The sequence below is a fragment of the Monopterus albus genome, unplaced genomic scaffold (genome assembly GCF_001952655.1).
Source record: "Monopterus albus unplaced genomic scaffold, M_albus_1.0 scaffold16.1, whole genome shotgun sequence".
NCBI classification, from domain to species: Eukaryota; Metazoa; Chordata; class Actinopteri; order Synbranchiformes; family Synbranchidae; genus Monopterus; species Monopterus albus.
The window spans coordinates 3,653,575-3,673,431 of record NW_018127896.1 but is presented as its reverse complement, the minus strand read 5'-3'; the positions used below and the strand labels follow the sequence as shown (position 1 = coordinate 3,673,431).

Genomic DNA, 19,857 nt, shown 5'->3' with positions numbered 1-19,857 from the left:
CTTTTTATTTTCGGGAGGCGAACTCTGCCAGTCCTGAAACACCAACAAACAAGGTAAGGCTTCAATAATACCAACCACTATACCCTTCAAAAACAATGTACAACTGCTCTAAAGAGAGAGAGCAGCTGAGTTCCTCGAGTCCACAGAAGCAGAATGAGAGGTTATTAGCTATCAAGCTCCTCTCCTATGGAACCAACTCCCAGTCTCAGTTCGGGAGGCGGACACCCTCTCTACCTTTAAGATTAGTCTTAAGACGTTCCTTTTTGATAAAGCTTATAGTTAGGGCTGGATCAGGTGACTCTGAGCCTTCCCTTAGTAATGCTGCTATAGGCCTAGCCTGCTGGGGGGCCTCATGATGCTCAGTGTTCCTCTCCTCTCCTCTCCTCTCTCCTCTCCCTATGCTTCTATATGCCACCATTACACATTACTAACTTTGTGTCTCCTCTCTCCCGTAGTGTGTCCTCTCTCTCTCCCTGTACCTTTCTGCAGGTTGCCCTGGCCCTGGAGCTCTACGTCTCTGACGAGCAGTCCCCAGCCACATCGACCTGATCAGTGTTTGATCCAAGAGCCGGGGTCTGTCGGAGGTTTCTTCCGTTAACGGGAGTTTTTCCTCCCCACTGTCGCCAAGTGCTTGCTCAAGGGGGATTTGTTGGGTTTTCCCTATGTAATAATATTGATAACAGTAAGGTCTAGACCTTACTTTATAAAGTGTCCTGAGATGACTTTTGTTGTGATTTGGCGCTATACAAATAAAATTTGATTTGATTTGATTTGATTCTTACACTGATGTATTGCTACTTTATGCTCAAGAACATTACACCAACATCGACACATGAACAAGTCCTTGGCCTGGTTACTAAAGAGTACCAAGATTTCCATGTAGTACTTTTTCTAAGAATCTGGCATATTAATCCCTCTATCGAGTGGTTGGGTACTGAGATATCTGCCTGTTGGTTCCCTAAGAAACATTCAGCCATAATCGCTGAAATCCAGCTCCACTTTAAAGAGACAACTATGGTGATACACAGGTGGGATTTGAAAGATACCATCTAAATTTTACTAAACACCAACTCACCCACACAGGGAACAACGCTGTTTGAGTGAACTGACTGAGGAAACACCTACAGGTCATCATTCAGCTTTTACTCTCCTGGCTCAGTTTTACCCAGCACTACTTCGATTAGGTTAAGTTGAAACTTTTCAGAAAAATAAATTAAACATTAGATAGCATCTTTTCTAGGTTTGGCCCCCTAGGACCATGACTGAGTAAAGAATCAGTTTTATCACATCTCTGCTTCTCTGCCTTAAGGTACTGAAGCCAGGACAACATTTTATTGCAATGGCAGGGGGAATTATTTCCTTGATGAGAGATTCAGATTTGTTAAAATGCCAAATTCACTGTGAATAAGGAAACACAGCATCTGGTTTGAGTCCAGGGCTCATTTTAAGTCAGGCAAAGTAAAATCCATCGTAACTCTTAAGCATCCTTTTTGCATTTACTCTGCTAAGTTATATGTGACTTTTGCATATTTGACAGTGTGATGCTGTTTAGTGAAGGCCAACAGTAAAAAGGAATAATTTTATAAGCTAACAAAGACCGATAGCACCTCAAGTGTTTCAACTACACCACTCAAGACATGACAATAGAGTACAGCAATTCTGCACTGCCTGAGGGAGTGTTGAGGGCTGCAGAAAGGTAAATGGTAACTTGTATAGTCCTTTCTACACTTTACAGCACACTCAAAGCGCTTTCACACTACTTGGCCATTCACCCATTCGCACTCACAAACACTCACACACACTCACACACACAAACAACCCGCTCTACCTCCTAAGCCACAGCCGCCCCCAGACCGCTGACCTTTCAAAATACAACACAACAATGCAAACACAAGTATGTCAGTGACAAAGGTAATTAAGTGCAGTTTCTCTCTTGTAAAGGTAAAGAATGTGCAGTAATGAAAATACTGCAGAACAAAGCAATCATTTATTCTACAGTATAAGAATGTAATACGGACTACTGATATGACACCATAATAACTTCATTCACATTTTACTTTTCCATTCAGCAAGTAATAACGTGAGCCTAAGTGTGTCAAACAAAGAAACCACAGCACCTCCATACAAGTCCCTTAGAGGTCACTCAATTTTCACATGATCATGAAAAAAAAAGCTACAGGCTATAGAGAGATGGTGACTTTGGCATTTCAAGAAAAAAGGTCTTTTCACACCACATGTGTGAGTGAGAAAGACTAAATTGTGACCCTTAGACTCTGGCTTTTTATTTTCTCAAGGTGGCAAAACCACTTCAGGTTTGAAAAGTGCCTTTTAAGTTACAATGTGGTGAGGAGTCAATCAATACTATCAAAGAACTGCAATTCTAGTACTATTCTTTCCCGCTCTCTTTGAACGCTGTAATTCTGTGCATGTGCAGAGCAGAAAAAACTGAAAGTTTTAACTGACTCCAGACTAGTTTGCTCAAGTCAGGCTTATTCAAATAGCCTCAAGTGTCTATGCTTTATATCTGACTTTAAAAGAAATTCTGCATGCTTCAAGTCTCTTGAAGTCATTCCAAGGAGACACGCCAAAGACACTGCTCTAAATTGAACCAGATTTTGACAGAAGTTGCGGGGTTGCCAGACAAAAGAATTTCAGGTAAATGGTATGGACTCTGGCTACCAAAACTGTAACACAATTTCTCACCCAGGAAGTGTTTGGCAGTAATTCTATGAAATGTGAAAAGTAAATAGTGAGGAAGAGTGGTAAGTGTGAATGAGGGATGGAGTGTGTTAGGAAGGACAGAAAAACAATACTTTAAAAGTTGCAGTCATGGATGTTGCTGCTGGTGTGTCCCAGGAGTTGTAAATAACTGCCAACAGCAATAGATGCTGTCTAACTAATTACCTCTTGCTTTGATTCTGTCCCCTTTTGGAGATTTTTTGAGGATGGTTTGAGTCATGTCAACACGTCAGTGCTATTTAATTGCCATGGGGTGCTGCACAAATTGTGCTGGCTGAAGAAAAATTGTTCCTGTTTTCACTATTGCATTTGTGTTAGAGCTCATCTTTCAATCAAGATGAAAAAACAATAATAGAACCTATATTCACAGGGTGAAACAATCATCATAGTAAATCCTGTATTTTTAAAATGAATGGTGAATGCTGACTGTTAGGTGAATACATTATACTGTACAAACTGTGACAGGAGTAGAGAACTGGGAAGGACAGAGGATACCGCTATACTGTATCTTTTTATTTCATCTCTCTAACCGTCTCTTCACATACATCAAACATATACTGTCTCTGTCACATACACATTTCTGGTACTATCATTATTCTGTCTATGGTTTATTAAAAGTGCCACAGCTTTAACTGATATGTACCAGTAGTATTGCTTCCTTGAACCTTATATAACAGGTCTCAATCTATATAAAGGAAGAAAAATAAAATTACATACATTTCTTAATGACATTTAAGCTGCAGTGAAAACGAGCCCTGTGCTTCACGCATCACTGTATTCTTACAGTGAAGTAGTATGGCTATAGGCTTCCTGTGTGAGTCCTCATGTCTAAAAAAACAGTCTGCCTGTATGATTTGGTAGAAGGGGGTCAAACAGGCACTGTGCTTTCACTGTATTAGTCCAAAGCACACTGCCATTATATGAGTCTACACACTCACTCAAGGACAAAGAAATGTGAAAACCACCTCTAATGGTAAAAGTCATAGAGCTGGAGCTCCCTCTAGGGGAGAGAGCAGACACCAGCTGTACTGGACTCTATCCCAGTGAATCCACAACCTGTCAGTAGTACAGTATTTTAAGGTGGCAACATGATTTAGGGTTAGGATGAGGTTAGGATTAGGCTAAATGTTAGGGTCAGGGTTAGGTGTCAGGCAAGTAGTGGTTATGGTTAAGGTTAAGATAAGTCTACAGCAAATGAAAGTAAGTCACTGTAAAGTCCCCGCAAGGAATGAAAATACAGTGTGTGTGTGTGTATTTGTGGTCTTTTGCCTATTCATTGTCCTCTTCTGGTGAATGCAAACATCCGTCAGTGACTCCAAGTTGCTTCAGCCTGGTCATCACTCTTTTTCCCATCTGGTTGAACTCAGACCAGTAGGTCGTCTCCATCTGATGCTCCCTCTGGTGCCTGTAACAGAGTCATTTAACATCACCAATGACAGACAATTATGAAGTGAATAGGAAGATCGGTACACTACAGCCTCCACTTAGCAATCACATATTTTGGCCAAATATGATTTACAGTTTCAAACTAAGGCAGCCATCATTTTTTGATTTGAAATTTTAAAAAATTCTTAAAGTGTGATACAATGTTTCTCTGAGTTTTTCTAAATTTCTAAAAAAGTAATACAGCAGCCTCAAAAATGGTTGAAAACATAAAATAGACATGATAGAAACAGGTTCAAACAGCATTAAATTGTCAAACATCTTGTAATAATAATTTGCCACTGAAAATATGATGAAATGTCTCTCTTAAAAAGGTTAAAATGTAATCAACTCCTTTTTATTTACATCTACATCTTTACTTTTAATCTGAAAAGTCACTCATAAGTTAATGTAAGTATTCCCTCATCAGTGTTGAAAAAGTTTAATTAAACATTAGATCCACTGGCCAGGATGTTTTCAATGACATTTAAAGTAGCTGTTGCAATACCTGACAACTGCATTATCAAGTGCTACAAGATGCTAGTGATTTACATCAGTATAACATAACCTATATTAGTTTGCTAATAGTACATGGTAAGAATGAATTATGACTCTGCTGGGATTATGCAAGGCTGAAACTTCAAACAAAAGCAAGTTAGAGCACTTTAATTGATCTATTTTACTGCTATGACAGAAGTCAGAAAGAAGCATCATGCAGTACAATATGTTCCACCTCCAAGGAAGCTTTTCTCTGGAGGACCTCTGGGATCTTGCCTTTGCACATTCATTAACATCATGTTGGGTTTACCCTGAGGACTTCCCCTCTTAAAACTAGAGGTACAACAATGATTCCATCACATAAATAAGTATACATTATCGTGAATCTGAGTAATCATTTTCTTAGCAATACACACATGCATGCTAGTAGACTTACCTCGCTGTCATTCCTGTGGTGAGGTTGCTATTGGAAACCAGAGCTTCTCCAGCCAAGAACTCTGCTCTGATCATCTCCGGTGTGAGTTGGACTCCTAAGCCTTCACACCTGCAGAGACAAACATACATAATGTAAGCATGACAGCAGTGGTCGCACCTGAAACCTGACAGAAAAGTTTTCCAACAAGAAGACCAATAGTGTCCGCAGTGTCGTATGTGCTTACAGCTTGTCCGTTAGAAGTTTCAGATCATCAGGAAGAGCAGTTAGAAAAGGAGGTGCTGTGAGTGGAAGTATATCTGTGCTGTAGTCGACAGACCTATGGGAGACACACACACACATTACCAGCCTGAGATAATCTACACCATTTTACTTACTGTAGGTGAAAGCACTCCTTAGGGTTGTTTTAAATCTCAGCTTGAAGAAGAATGATAAAAGTGCTCCTGCATGAAAACTGATACCACTTATGGGATTTTAAACACTGACAAGCCACAGGTTTGCTTTTGTAAGCAACCCTGATAAAAGCTGTGATATCCCTCTGAAATAAAACTTTATTAATGCTGGGGCATGGCACAGATTGTACAGGGTGGGTGTAAAGTAACTAGGCATTAAAAATTGTCTGTAGAACTTGTACTATCACTGGAGTCATGATGAAAACTGTCTCTAAATAGACAATAGTAAATAGGATTTCATATGATATTAGAGAGACAACATAGCATTTTTGGAGATAAAAAGAAATCTCCTTCAGATGAGAAGGCTGATATCAGCTTGTCTTCATCCAACAGATACACAATATGGCTAAAAGTATGTGGACACCTCAGTCCACACACATTTGCATAATTTTTTTGTTTTTAATTACCTTTTTTTCCATTTCATATGAAATCCTATTTACTATCATCTATTTAGAGACTGTTTTCATCATGACTCCAGTGATACTACAAGTTCTATAGCCAATTTTTAATGTCTAGGTACTTTTCACACACCCTTTATATATAGTCTAGGGGGCGTGGGAACACATGGTCAAATCCACATGCAATTGCACTGCTCAAATGAAGGTGTCATGACCTGGACCTATTTGAAAATCATTAGGAAAACTCATACTATTTCCTGCTGTCAAGTTTATTCTCATCCTCTATTATGGCCACCTGACAAAGATCCAGCGAGGCAGTGATAAAAATTAATAAGACTGAACAGCGAGGCTGGGGTAAAGTCAGCTCTTGCATGAAAAAAGAAGAATATATCGGATCAGTGCTAACAGCACCGTCACAACAGGCATAAAGAAAATACTTGGCAGAATACAAATATCTGGTTATGTAAGATAGGGGAGGTAAGGGGAGATATGAAGCAGACAGAAAGGTGAGGTGAGAGTTGTAACAGAACTACAATCAAATCACACATTCACAAGTTTCTCATGTGAACAGTGGCTTGTCCAAATTACATGGACATCTTGTTAAAGACTCAGATTGGCTTCAGCTCTCACACTGTTGAAAAAACTGCTTCATTAGCGCTGTAACCTCCACTTTGTTACTTAAATCATTTAAAACAAAAACTTTCTATCATGCAAGATGAATTATAAAATACATGAGATTATTTTCTGGTAGGCTAGTGGTTAAGGCGCAGCGGCGAGAGCGCTGGGTTCGAATCAGGGTTGCGTCAGGAAGGGCATCCGGCGTAAAACACGTGCCAGAGTTGTCAGTGTGACAATTCACTGTGGCGACCCCTAAACGGGAAAAGTCGAAAGTGACATTCTTTGAGATTATTTTCTAAGAAAGGGCCATAGACAGAAAGTGTTTTGCTTACCCAGGTTGTATTCATTGTGACAGGGTGCACCACAAATAGAACAGGACGGCTCCATGTTGAGTTCATTAATACACTACATCACAATATCATCATTTATTCACTATCCATTTAGGCTCAAGACTGAATAAATCATTATTTCACTGTGTAAGTGGAGACAGTGTGCTGGATTCTTTGCCTCCATATGACCTAGATTCTGCAAATGCATTGAGTAGGTCACTACAGTTCTATTTTTCTTAATATAAGTAGAACAAACTTGAACTAAGGCAGATCAACTCACCCTACATCAACACATCACTTCAGTCCAAAACCACTGAAAAATTGTAATTTGCATTGAAATCAAAAGAAACTTTTGTATTTTGGAGAGTGTTTTGATGAAATCAAAGGTACCAAAACCAGAGGGAGATGAGCTCTGGAAAATATTTTGCAAAACAAACCCTGATGGGATGGGCAGTAAAAACACATATTTCATAAAAATTAGGTGAAATCAGAACCAATGCTTAAAATCCAATATTTTAACTGCTGAAAGTGCAAAATACAACTGATAGAGTTTCCCCCATTTGCATGAATATGGAATGGATTCTAGTGGATAGGTTACAAGTAGACAATTTGACATCCAGCTACAGTAGCTGCCAGGTGCTGGAAGCTATGTGACCATGGCTAATACTAGACATATTTATTTTGGGAGAGTGTGAGAAGTCATGTTTCTGTGATATTATATGTGAGATTAACTGGAATCCCAAGCTATTAAAAGGTGAAGAGCAGCTAGATTACGAGTCCTGGTATTACTCACTGACGTATTACTTAAATATGTACTGTGTTTGGCAAATCACATAAATACAATAAAAGTATTATTAAAAAAAACAATTATATCAGTCTGTGTTACAGGGACCTTTTTAATGTAACTAGTGCTGAAATGGATGATTTGCTTTTATTGGGAATTAATCAGATTATCTTATTAATAACTGTAAAATATTAGGAAACTGGTATGTGTTTGGGAAGAGAGGACTACTATACAACAAAGAATATCAGGAAAAGATTATCTGCTGTTAATTTTACCAACAATGAGATACATACATCCCAACTTTTGAAAATTGTACTTCTGACAGTGGTCAAATCTGGCAGACCAGAGGGTCTTAAGTCTAAATACCCCTGCAGGATGGAAAAATATGGACAGTAGAAGTGAACAAAGCCACTCTCAACTATGTAAACAAGTGGTGTAAACATGCAGGAATATGTTTTGAGGCAGCAGTACTCCAGCTGGAGCTTCTCAGCAACTAACCACACATGGGGATGATTTACCATGGGATTCCTTGTGTGACTACACCAGCCCTTTTAACCTCTAGGTGGCCGCTCCCAACAACAAGTTGTTTTTATTGCACTGTTAGGCAAAGGGAGGAAAATAGGAACTGGTCCAGCTTGAAACAGTACACAGTGATGTAGTGGCAATAAAAAATAATAAACTCCAACTGTAGATCATAATTTATTTATGTCAGTTAACATCAAAGCTGTAACTAAAATCTGTTCTACAACTAAAGAGACAGGAAGGTAAAAGGCATTTCCCAGCCAGCTCACAATGTAATGCAGCTCTGTTAGGGTCCAGTTCTAACAACACTTTCAGTCCAAGCAAAGCACAAACCCATTGATTTCTGACATACCTGCGCAGTGCACAGTCATTGGGGAGAGCAGGCTGAGTGGACAGACAGTTCTGTGTGATGGAATCAAAATCCTTCCAGGTCATGACCCCTTTGATCACTTCCTGTTAATGGTCAGGGAAAAAGCCACATACAGTATGCATCTGATCAAACAAATCTAATATAAAACAGGAGCTAGTTTCAGAAGATGAATGTCCAACTGAAGGGGGATTGCTCATCTTTAGAAAATGTCTATTTAAAATTATAAAGCACTTTAGTTCAGCAGCAAAATGTTTCTTTGTACAGTATGCCTCACCAAAAATGGTCAAAACCAGGCTCAAGTGCTCAAAGGATAAGACTAAAAGCATTTCAATGAACCTCAACCACTGCAAAGTCTCAGAAACATGATTACCTTGCGGTCAAGAAACTTTCTCTGAGTTTGTGATGTTTGTGTCCGTATGCCTCTCATGCTGCTCTCAGGGACTGTAAACCTGGATACAGAAAGCACTTTCTTTGGCAAGAGAGCAGATCACCAGTCTTGGAACTATTTACTCTTTTGTCATGACGCAGATGTTTTTTGTTTGTTTGTTTACTGGACATAATCCAAAGATTTTTCTCAAAACAATTCCTTGGTCAGAAAACAACTAATGTATCCAAAAGTGGTATCTTTAAAATGCCAGCACTCAATTTGAAAAATAGTTCTCCAGCTTTTATTTATTTATGTTATTTTTAGATTTGCAGTACATTAAACCATAAATATTTATTTAGTAATCTTCTGACTTCAGCTGTGAATCTTCACACAACATACCACCGCTGTTACCTGGGCAGAGGGCAGAGGTGGACCTCCAAATCACCATCCAGGTATTTAGGGGTCGTTTTGTAAGCTTGCAGGCCTGGAACTGGGTTCTGTGATATGATAAGCACAGTATGAGATAAACATAGAAATATACTAGTTTAAATCCTTTATACTGCCATGTATGGAAAACACACAGGTGTGTGTGGAAGAGAAAACATGAATGAGGAGACTTACAAAGATTCTGAGTGGGTTTGCAGCAGGCGGCCTAAGCAAACCTTCAGGAGCACTGAAGGTGAGACCAGGTGCCACCTCTGCTCCTTGAGCCTCTTTCTCATTTTCAGCCTGTTGAAACAGGAAGGAAAAACATATTGAGATCAGAAGGAATCAGTCAAATTATAGTAGGTATAGATGACATATTATAAACATTATCTTTCCATAGTACTGGCTAAAGGTGTATGTCTTAGGGCAGGTGCTGCATACAGTAGTTACTGGAGGTCCAGTGCGAAGTGGTCGAGCCAAAGTAGTGGGGATGTAAGAGTTAAATGCATCCCAGGTTGACACGGGGCGGTAGCCCATGAGCTTATATTGCTGAGGAACCTAGAGTGCCAAAACAACACCAACAGATAACATGGTTATAGTGGTAATATAATACCACAACAGATAAGAGAATTTATTTGTACACTTACTTATAGGAACCAGCAGAGCAGAACCAAACACTACAAGCAAATGATCATTTCAATCTCTTATCATTTATTTCACAGATATTGAAATATAAGGCCATAGTTTTAGAGTATAAAAAGTACAACAGAATGTCACTAACAGAATACAATGAAAGTATTTCTAAATTGTGACATCTTTATCGATTACGCCCATTAGGCAGTGGTGGAGGTAGTACTCAGATCATTTACTTAAGTATAAGTATTATTACTACAAGTGTAGTGAATTAAGTATAAAGTAGCATAAATGGAAATATTCAGGTAAAGTACATCAACATTTTACTTGTACTTAACTTTCGATCACTGCTGACAGATACGTATTCGCATTGATTTATTAGTGTGATATTTAGATGAGTAGGTGCTGCAATAAATACCAACCTGAACCTTGACGAGAGGAATACGTGGTTTTACAGTCACTTCAATAGGATCCACAGGCTCCTCAACCAAATCAATGCAAGCCTAGAAATATCAAGAAGACAAATGGCATTATTTGTCCAGTTGAACACCGAGGTCTTTACTCTGCAGGGCATCAGGGTAATAAAAGATTTAATCCATGTGTGAGAAAACTGACCAAAAATGTCTTTCAAGGGAAATAATGAATGAAAACTGTTTCATATGCACAACAGTAGCCGGCACTGACCTGTCAGTGATTTCTCATCTTTTGTGTGTCAGCTTTCATTTAGGTATATTAACATTTCAACTCAATAAGCTTTAACAAGCAACGTGATTTGCAAAATAAACAAACTCATGTTAACAGACTACGATTAACGTTCTTTGACATTGCAGCTAACAGCAATTATCTGCAGCAGGACTGAAATTTTACAGTTTGAGAATGTACTCACCAGTGGGTCATGTACATCAGAGAAAATGGGGAAAGAGAATGGAGAAACTTTGTCCGGTTCGATCTCAAGATCATATGTCTTCTCCTCCTCAACTGAAGCAAACATAGGAAAAGAGAAGTAATAATACAGTGGAAAAAGTTACATCTGTTGTTTTTAAAGTTCAGTGAGAAATGTTGTAATATTCAGTGCATGACTAAAAGCACAATGCACCATTAACAGCCTTGTCATAATAACCTCAATGAATTTTACTTCAATTTCACCTCTAGCAACATATTCAAATAAGAAACAAGATTATTTCTGAACCAGGAGTTCACAGGATAATGAAAACCTCTGTCTGCTGAAGGCGGGTTCCTCATACTGTCTGCCAGTTTCTTCAAACAGGCCAGCCTCCGGTTCATGCGACACCGGTTCACAACCTGGGAAAGAGGGGCACAGTGTCACTTCCTGGTTAGTTACACCTGACATCTGTGTAGTAGTTCCAAAAAATCTGTCAGAAAACTATTTTACATGTTTCTTCCATGGTGACACTTCAGTGAGGCTTTTAACATAGTTACACATAAATAACAAAAAACAAAAAGTAAGTGGACAGCAATAAAGATTGCTAAGCAATTGGCACATACAATACAGTTGTTCTATTCTTGTACTTTGACCGCTTCATAACCTAAACAGAGTGTTTAATATGGTAAACATGGTGATGAAAGACCTCTAACCCTGTGTGTATGTCTATGATGTGTTTATGTCTAAGCAAATGCCTCAGTGACTTTAAAGCACTAAGATATGTGTACCTTGCGTGCTGCCTGTTGGAACAGTTTGAGGGCTCTTTGTTTCAGCTCCCATTGAAAACTGGAGTAAAACTGGAATGATGGGGCTCCCGCTGGCGCCTAGAAGAGACCAGAAAGAAATGTATTTCTGCCTTTTATGTGCTCATTTGAAATCATTACCTTGATGCATATGAAAGGAACCATAATGTGAAATGTCTTGAGGTCTCACCTTGGAGTATTAAAAGGATAAAAGATAGTAGGGCAGTAAAAAGTGAAAGGTAGTTTGAATTACACTGCAGAAAATCTCCAGCCAAAAGCAACAGATACATTTAATCTGAGAACTCTGGGAGCTATGCATCACCTAGATGTTTTGTGACATGGTAGAGGGTTATCTGTGCATTTACCAAGACAAACTATAAATATTTTACACCTGAACTGAACCTTGCGTGTAAGTGAGAGAAATTGTGCTGTCTAACATTTTACTAAGGGCTGAAAGTTGCAAAGTTATTCTAGGTAGTGGTGGAACACCCACTCCAACACTACAGCTATCTGAAAGCAATAAGTCAAACAACCATCCTCCTGTGGGGAGTTCTTGATTTTCCTGTTATCAGCAAAGTATACTGTGGAACGTTCCGTGGGTGAAAGACTGACCTGCCCTGCGTCACAAAGCACCCTTCTGGAGAACAGTTTAGGTGGTCCAGCAGCAAAGTCTTCCTCCTGCCTTACATCTCCCCTTTTTACCTACAACAAATTAGCATAGCACAGCATGATAAAAGCTGGTAAAGCAGAGTCCTGCACAGGTTGGGTACCTGCAGGTAAAAATGTAATCTGCAGAATGTTTGATTGATACATGGTATAAAAACAGAAGTAGAAGCTAGCTGCTCTTTCTATTTTTGCTATCCCCTTCAGAGTTCTGCTAATGACAGATAGTGCAAGGCCAGTGGGAAAAAAATCATTCATGTTTACCTTCTATAGAAAGAAAACTTGAAATACTTTGGCTGAAGAAGCAACACTGTTTGTCACAAGAGAAAGTAAGCTTGATAGGGCATGTCTTAATTCAGTGAATCAACTACTACCAGCGTCTCGAAGCATGATCTCATTTATTTATAGTAATGATATTTCAAGGTATCACAAAAATCTGAATTCATTTCACTTTCCCAGTTCTAAAGCAACATAGACTGGGTGATGAAAACAGTGTCACAAAGCTGTAAACCATATCACCTGCTGGATAATTTAAGTTCTGGCCTGTCAAGTCAGATAGTAGCTCCTTCTATCATAAAAAACACGAGCACTCCCAAAGTGTATAGGACATGAGGCTGTAAATGGAGCGTGCAAGGCAGAGAATGCGTCTGTGTGTGTGTGCTTGTGCATTATTAACAGTGCAGGTGGAGAGAAGATGGAGGAGGAAGTACGGTTAAATGTCTGTGAGAGCCCTGTCAACTATTCAGATATCTTTTCTGGGGACACACAGGAACACAGACTGTTTCAAACCTGATGTTGCTTTGGCCGAGTCTGCATATTTCCCCAGAGACTCTTGATAAAATCAAAACAACAGTGTAGAGCCAATGATGCTAAAACTGAAACAGGTTAGGATATTCCAGTTTCAATTCCAGGTCTTGAAGGTCAGTGTCCTGCAGGTTTTTGTTCATTCAAACTGTATTTGTAAATCAATGCAGCCCCTCAAGGACCTGAAGTCAGTCATAGAACAGTTAAACATATAATGCAGTGGCAAATTTAGATTTGAGCTCTATATTAGATGCACTTTAAATTACAGGGGCCCAGGAAAGTTGAAGGTGGTGCCTGGAGACATATAGCAAAGATACGGTGTGCGGTGCATGCATCACGCCTGTAAAATGACTAGCAACACGTTGCAAGAATATGAATGATTGCATTGTTTCACTATGTAGACTTTAAGTGAAAAACCTTACCATGTATTCATGTAGTGCAATCTCTCTCTCCTCCACTATCTGCCTCCTGGTTTGCTCTAGCATGGGGTCCTTGCCCAGATGAACTTTCCTGAATGAAGGCAATAGATATTAATTACTCTTAAAAAGGCTTTCTATTCAATTTCAGTTTGTCTAATACTTTTTCCCAGAACGTACTGAACATTGAGCTAAACCAAAACATATGGTTAAATGAAGCATCGTCTTTATCAAATCCTCTCAATCATTTTGATGTCACTGATATTTACTCTAGCTTATTTAACTGCTGTAATAAAATGATGCATCTCTATTTTCTATGTGTATTTTCCCCAGAAACTAGATGCAGTAGTTGTATTTATTCTTCTACTGTACATAAAGTATCTCCCCTTTGGAGATTTGTTAAGCAGATTCCCAAATCTTCCATTCTTATCTTAGCTTGTCACAGTTCTAACATTAGTTTGTGCACATGGAGATAGAAAGTCAACTATCCAAACATTCACAAGGATAAAAATTGAAATTGTATTTAGTAGTTAAACCTACCATTTAATGTGTTTGGCCTGCTCCTCCTTCACAGTTTGTTGAACCCTTTTTATGAAGAGAGCCTCCTTCACCTGCTTGTTTTGCAGACCAACCATACAGCCAGAGGACATAGCTGAAGTGAAGGGAATACCATCAATACAAGAGACAAGATGCATACCTTGCAAATGCAATTTACTTAATGACACCAACTTGTTCAAAGGAGAATATAGCAGGACCCTAATGCAACATAGTTCATGTGTGTACAGTATAACATAGAGCAAGAGGTTTGATGAGGTGACATGAATGACACATAAACTCCATGACAGCTTAAGGACTAAAATCAGTGGGTTGCATCTACCTTCCTTCAGGGCTTTAGAGCTGATTTTATTGCTGTCTTTAATCAGCATCTTTGCCACCCCTGCAGGGGTGCAGACATCCACTGGAGTCAGCCCAGGTTGAACTCTCAGTGTCTAGAGGACAGGTAAAAAAAAAACATAACAGCAAGATATGAAGGATAAAACATGCCACTTCAAGAAATTATTGCAAAAATGAAAGATCAAAGTATTGTTGTACAGAATGAATGTACCAAATTATCACTCGTTTTCTAATTGGGGAAAACAGCTGCCTAAAATTAAATAACATTTCTATGGAAGAATAAGTCTGTTCTTCTCTTGTGTCCTTAATCAAATTGAAAGTGAAAATGAATTTATGAATGCAATAGATTAAAAGGTACCTTGTACTTAAATAAAGCCCTTTACATTTTTCATGAAAGAGAACAGAACTTCTCACAACTATTTTCAGCATAGGAATGATTTTATTAACTCCACCAACTAGTCTTTTAGATACTGAGAAATGAGTCAGGACTAAGAAGAACATCCCTCTAATTCGACAAACACACTACCTTTGACTCCTTGGTTGACCTGTGTTTGGTTTTACTTCGAGGAGGCACTTGGGCGGCAGAGGAAGGTCCTTTGTATTCTGCAGAGAAATAAATAACTAAAAATGCAATTTTATATGTGGCTGAGCAAAATATTAAAAGCACTTCTCTATATAATAATACATCCAATACAACAATATCACTAGCTATAGCCTTATAGAGTTTGACTGAATAGTTGACTCAACACCTCTCTAACACTGTGTCAAAGGTTTACTGGATTTATTTAAGGATTTATTGCAGGGTGCTTACATTAGATTGCATTAGACTGATGGAAAATACAACACAGAGGCAAAGTCATTTTGATCATGATTTGTTTATTTTAAAAATAGTCTATGTCAGATAAGCCAGGTAAAGGACACCCAGCAACAGAGATGTGTCAGGCATTGGTTCAAGCTAGCAAAAAACAGGTTCTAGCACATACTGTACGGTATTTCATTTGCACATATCTCATCATTTGCTTGGTTCCACTGCAGGGAACAACAAACAGGGTGAGAATGTTTTATATGCTAAACATCCATTGGGAGGCTTATCTGTCCTGATATCACTGCACCAGCTACCAAGCTATTTTCATGAATTATTAACTTTTGGTCGAGATAACGCCATGATAGTGCAGTGGATGGAGCTAGGGCTGTGTGATGGATAGCACCCTCTTTCTCATGGGAACAGAATTAAACATTAGATTTCATACTGGCTAAAAAACAGATTCTAGTCAGGGAACTTCCCAAGGCAGTTTTCTCTTTATCGAGCTTGGTGCATGTTTTTTATCCAATACTGGTTTGCCCATACTATCTGAAAGCTGTTGATGCTGAACAGGAGGAGAGGGAAAGACTTTACTTCAAACAATGTGAAGCACCATAGGGAAGAACTAAATGAGTTGCATACATGAACTGACAAGCTTATACATTCAAACAAGCGTGTGTGATTCTACTTAGGCTGAAGCTTTCTTACAGAATGTCAGTAAAACCCAGAGAATGGGTGTAAACCTGAAGTAAGAAAATACTATATTTATTATAGTATAAGATAGCATAGTCAGATAAAAGAGCGTAATAAGGCAGTAAGATGTCCTGCAGCAGAGGGAAAACAAAATGATCTCTAGTGGCTCAGTTCATGCGACTGTTAGTGGAGATCCTGGTCTAGATGTTTTCAACAAAACAATCCATTTTTTTAATTACCTGAGAGCCAGGTGAGGGGCGGAGCTCCCAGTGATAGTACACAGGTAGGGTTTGGTGTTGAACTGTGCGATGACCAGCTGGATGGTGACCTGAGACGTCTCGTACTGCAAAGGACTGAAGGTCACCATGATCTTCACCTCACCATTGGCGGGTATCACACCTGGAGGAGCAAAGATAAAACAACAGGGATGAAATGATGTGTGTATGTACAGGACTTGCCTAAGGTCGGTTATTCCCATTCAGGGGTGTAGTAGCATACTAACTATGACTGGCTGTATGTGCAGGCCACATTTCACCCAAACTAAGTCAGATGTGACTAAGCACTATGTGTTGCCACAGAAAGTTAATGGAAACTAGTTAGCAAGGTAAGCAGAACTTGAAATAGTCAGCTAAAAGTACTAGATAAAAAGTTTAAATTGTGAGCTAAAAATAGTTAATTAAAATGTTTAAATAGGTAGTTAGTTTACAGTATTGGATAACTAAGTGAAACTGTTAGCTAAAAGCAATGGATAAACACTTAAAGTAGTTAGCAAAAAGTAATTTATAAACAGCTGAAACAATAAGTTAAAAGTATTAGATTAAAAAAACTAAAATTGCTAAAAGCAGCAGATAAAGTAATGGAACAATAAACAGCTGATTTGGTTAGCTACTAGTAATGGATAAACAAATTAAAAAATAAAGGTGGGAGTACAACAAACAAAAAAGGCTAAGAACAACTGGTGTAGCTTATCCAGCAAACTGTGATAAGAACTACAAAACTAACATTCTGGGGTTATGAGTGATGACTGAACCTAAAAATGACTGATGGGTTACAGAGAGCATGATAATTAGTGCACCAAAAAACAACACATGCGCTGAATTGCCACTGTGGACTGCTATGACAATTCCCAAATGAGAAACTCATTTGTATCACTTTTTCCTCACTCCAGATTTGTTCCAAATTAAAACTGCAGCTGTATTTCAGATCTCAAGTGGTTTTTCCGCTATGTGTTATGAGGTTTTACCAAGCATGAATACTGCTGTTTAGTATCAGCGTGTCAGTAGTGACATATTTAATACACAAAAGATACCAGAGCAACATTTTGAGAAAACACAGAACTCCTGCTCTCCAGATGGGTCATGTCCCAGTAAGCTAAATGAGTACTATCAAACAAAAAATGGCTTTTATCTATTTAAAGTCAGAATGCCAACAGGTTATCTTTAATCACTAAATCCGTGGTAACTCAACCAAAACTGAGTAAAAATAATGTAAAATGCGATATAAAAACACGTTTCATTCTCAACTTGTCATGATTTTTGATGTTAAATCAAAGAATTTCACTGGTCCCTACCTGTGAGGGGATGGACAGAGAAGGCCTCGTGAGGCTGAATAACATACACTTGGAACTCAAAGTCAAGAGGACTGCTGCATCTCAGCGGAATAGCATGGCTTACACTAGAGACAGCCAGAAAAAGGGGGATGAGTTTTTTATGATCTGACACAAATGGATAAATGGAAGCATGGCTGGATGTATGGAAGAATAAAAAGAAAGAAGTCCTCAGGGAATTAGGAGGTCAAAAAAACTGCCATGAATCTCAACGCACATGCTGTACAGCACACACACCTTTGTCCAAGTGGGACAGCTGATAGGTCGATATGAGGAGGGATGTGCAGGTCATCGATGACAGGGTAAGCATGAACTGGGATTAACAAGTTCTCTTCCCCCTTAGAAAGGGTATAGACAGGTTGAATCAACAAGGTGGAGGGAAAACATGAAACTGAGGTTTTGCAAGGTGACAGAAGCACAGAGATGAGACAGGATAAATAAACATGGGAACATTTCCTCAAAAGACAAGTTAAAGCAGCTAAAAATTGTTCTGTTGACTGTTTGCTGCACTGCATGTTAAACGCTCCTTACCTTGCAGTGAACCCGAACGCAGTCATAGAAGTAACGCCATTCATCAGGCCAAAATCTGACCTTCAGTGTGTAGGCGAGGCCTGGGATGAGTCGATACTAAAAGAAAAACACGTGGAACAAGGCAGAATCATCAGAAACAACACTGATTGCGCTAATAAACATGGTGTGGAGTCATTAATTTATACTCAAGTTAGCAATTTGTAATAAAAAAAATACCTTTTTGGTATAAGTTGTTTGGAAGTGCTTAGTTTGGGTGGGAATGATATGAATATTCATAACTTCAGATGAGATGTTGATTAGTTTCTGAAGAGGAGGAAGAGAGGAAAGAAAAGAATAATTCCATAATTTCCATCCAATCATGTGCACTTGAGAAAACTATTTCCATATCTGATGCTGACATCCAGTCTACATTGCTTCATTGGGCAGTAGGAGGTAAAATCTGTGGCCATTCAATTAAATCAAAATTATCTTTGATGAAGAAAGCAAATGATAAGGATTTATGATGGTAAATTTTAGAAACTAGGGATGTAGTTTTGTGGAGAAACACCACATCCTATCTCATATTCATTTGATTTATCAGACTATTTAAAATCTTAGTTAATGCACCTTTAACTCACAATCAATAAATCAGCTATCCAGTGTAGACCACGAATAGAAAACTGCAATACAGGTAACTAATGGTAAAAACTCAAAAGATATTAAAACCAGTTGTATTTTCCTCACCAGGATCTTTATGTAATCCTTCCCCAGCTCAAACCCACTGAAATGAAGCTCTGACGGCTCTGCTTGGATCAAGCTGTTGCTTTTCAGTTTGGCATAAATTTCTATAAGTAAAAAATAATCTGTTACTGAAAAAGCATAACAAACTATTTGAATGCAAGCTTTTAACGTCTGCAAAAATGTTTTCCACTCCTAAAAATGTTTAAATCATAAACATAAGCTATATTAAACCCAAAGTAAGCAGCAATGTAAGGTGACAAAAGAGAAAATATACCCTTGTCCAGTAACTGCAACACAATTAAAGCCAATGGGCCTTGTAGCTTTGTCACACATAGATTAGTTGTATAGTTATAAGTTGAGCATTGCTGTAAGATTAAATATTTGATATCACTGCAGGAAGAAAAAGCAGTATTAATGCAGTATATCAGAGGGTTTCAGAGGTTATGCTTAATATGTACAGTACTTGATTCCAGTAAATGATTGGGGATGCTGGCATTGCTCCTGCTCTCCTCCACCAGCTGGCTCAGAGGCAAAGGTGTCCCCCTCCTCTGGGGCTCTGGGAGTAACTGCGGGGCAGACAGGGCCACCTCCATCCTGGCAAAAGGTCAGTTCTGACTCTTCATGAGAATGACAAAAAGCTGTGAAGACGAGGACACAGCAGAGTAATATGAAATACTATACTGAGGAAAGACTTGATGGTTTTCATGTGGGCAATTTGTATGGTTAATTAAGAGCATTCACTTGAGTATTTGTTACATTTGTTTACTTATTATGATACTCTTGATATGACGATGCAGAAAATATGAAAGGGGTATTACATTACCTCTTCCTCTGCAATATGTGTGCTGCCTCAATACTATCCATAAAATAATCTTTTAAGTACCTAACCGCACCTTTAGCAAAGAAGCTAATGATAGCAAACAACTCAAGTATTGTTAGCTTAATATAACGAGCGTTAACTTAAGTCGAGGCTACATAGCAAAGGTTTTATCAGCTTCTAATGAGAAAACTTTAGGACAACATGCCTTCGGGACTTACTTATATTTAAGAC

The 19,857-nt window shown here is 38.7% G+C and overlaps 2 protein-coding genes across 5 annotated transcripts in view; both read right to left on the bottom strand.

Annotated features, from left to right (window-relative positions):
• Positions 1 to 15,059, bottom strand: part of LOC109955674 (cilia- and flagella-associated protein 221-like) — a 48,240-nt gene extending 33,181 nt beyond the window's left edge. The window contains exons 1-17 of the mRNA XM_020592078.1: positions 14,981 to 15,059; positions 14,438 to 14,549; positions 14,101 to 14,212; positions 13,567 to 13,654; positions 12,290 to 12,379; positions 11,663 to 11,758; positions 11,206 to 11,293; positions 10,878 to 10,969; positions 10,414 to 10,494; positions 9,800 to 9,916; positions 9,554 to 9,661; positions 9,344 to 9,429; positions 8,936 to 9,014; positions 8,548 to 8,648; positions 5,319 to 5,411; positions 5,096 to 5,203; positions 4,009 to 4,144 (exon numbers count right to left, since the gene is read on the bottom strand). Coding sequence (XP_020447734.1) covers positions 4,009 to 4,144; positions 5,096 to 5,203; positions 5,319 to 5,411; positions 8,548 to 8,648; positions 8,936 to 9,014; positions 9,344 to 9,429; positions 9,554 to 9,661; positions 9,800 to 9,916; positions 10,414 to 10,494; positions 10,878 to 10,969; positions 11,206 to 11,293; positions 11,663 to 11,758; positions 12,290 to 12,379; positions 13,567 to 13,654; positions 14,101 to 14,212; positions 14,438 to 14,486 — 1,524 coding nt within the window. The 5' untranslated portion in view covers positions 14,487 to 14,549; positions 14,981 to 15,059. The remainder of the gene's footprint in view (positions 1 to 4,008; positions 4,145 to 5,095; positions 5,204 to 5,318; positions 5,412 to 8,547; positions 8,649 to 8,935; positions 9,015 to 9,343; positions 9,430 to 9,553; positions 9,662 to 9,799; positions 9,917 to 10,413; positions 10,495 to 10,877; positions 10,970 to 11,205; positions 11,294 to 11,662; positions 11,759 to 12,289; positions 12,380 to 13,566; positions 13,655 to 14,100; positions 14,213 to 14,437; positions 14,550 to 14,980) is intronic.
• Positions 15,060 to 16,164: 1,105 nt separating this feature from the next.
• On the bottom strand, positions 16,165 to 19,857 carry LOC109955762 (cilia- and flagella-associated protein 221-like). Of its 4 annotated transcripts, none has more exons than XM_020592208.1 (8): positions 19,845 to 19,857; positions 19,270 to 19,444; positions 18,810 to 18,910; positions 18,303 to 18,389; positions 18,087 to 18,182; positions 17,793 to 17,893; positions 17,520 to 17,623; positions 16,165 to 16,348 (listed from the first exon to the last, which is right to left on the bottom strand). In XM_020592208.1, exons 2-8 carry the CDS (start codon positions 19,397 to 19,399, stop codon positions 16,185 to 16,187), a joined length of 783 nt encoding a protein of 260 aa, XP_020447864.1. In that variant the 5' UTR covers positions 19,400 to 19,444; positions 19,845 to 19,857; the 3' UTR covers positions 16,165 to 16,184. The 4 variants fall into 4 exon arrangements, with proteins under 4 accessions (XP_020447864.1, XP_020447866.1, XP_020447863.1 ...); XM_020592210.1 differs by having other exon boundaries at positions 19,270 to 19,423; XM_020592207.1 differs by having other exon boundaries at positions 19,630 to 19,851.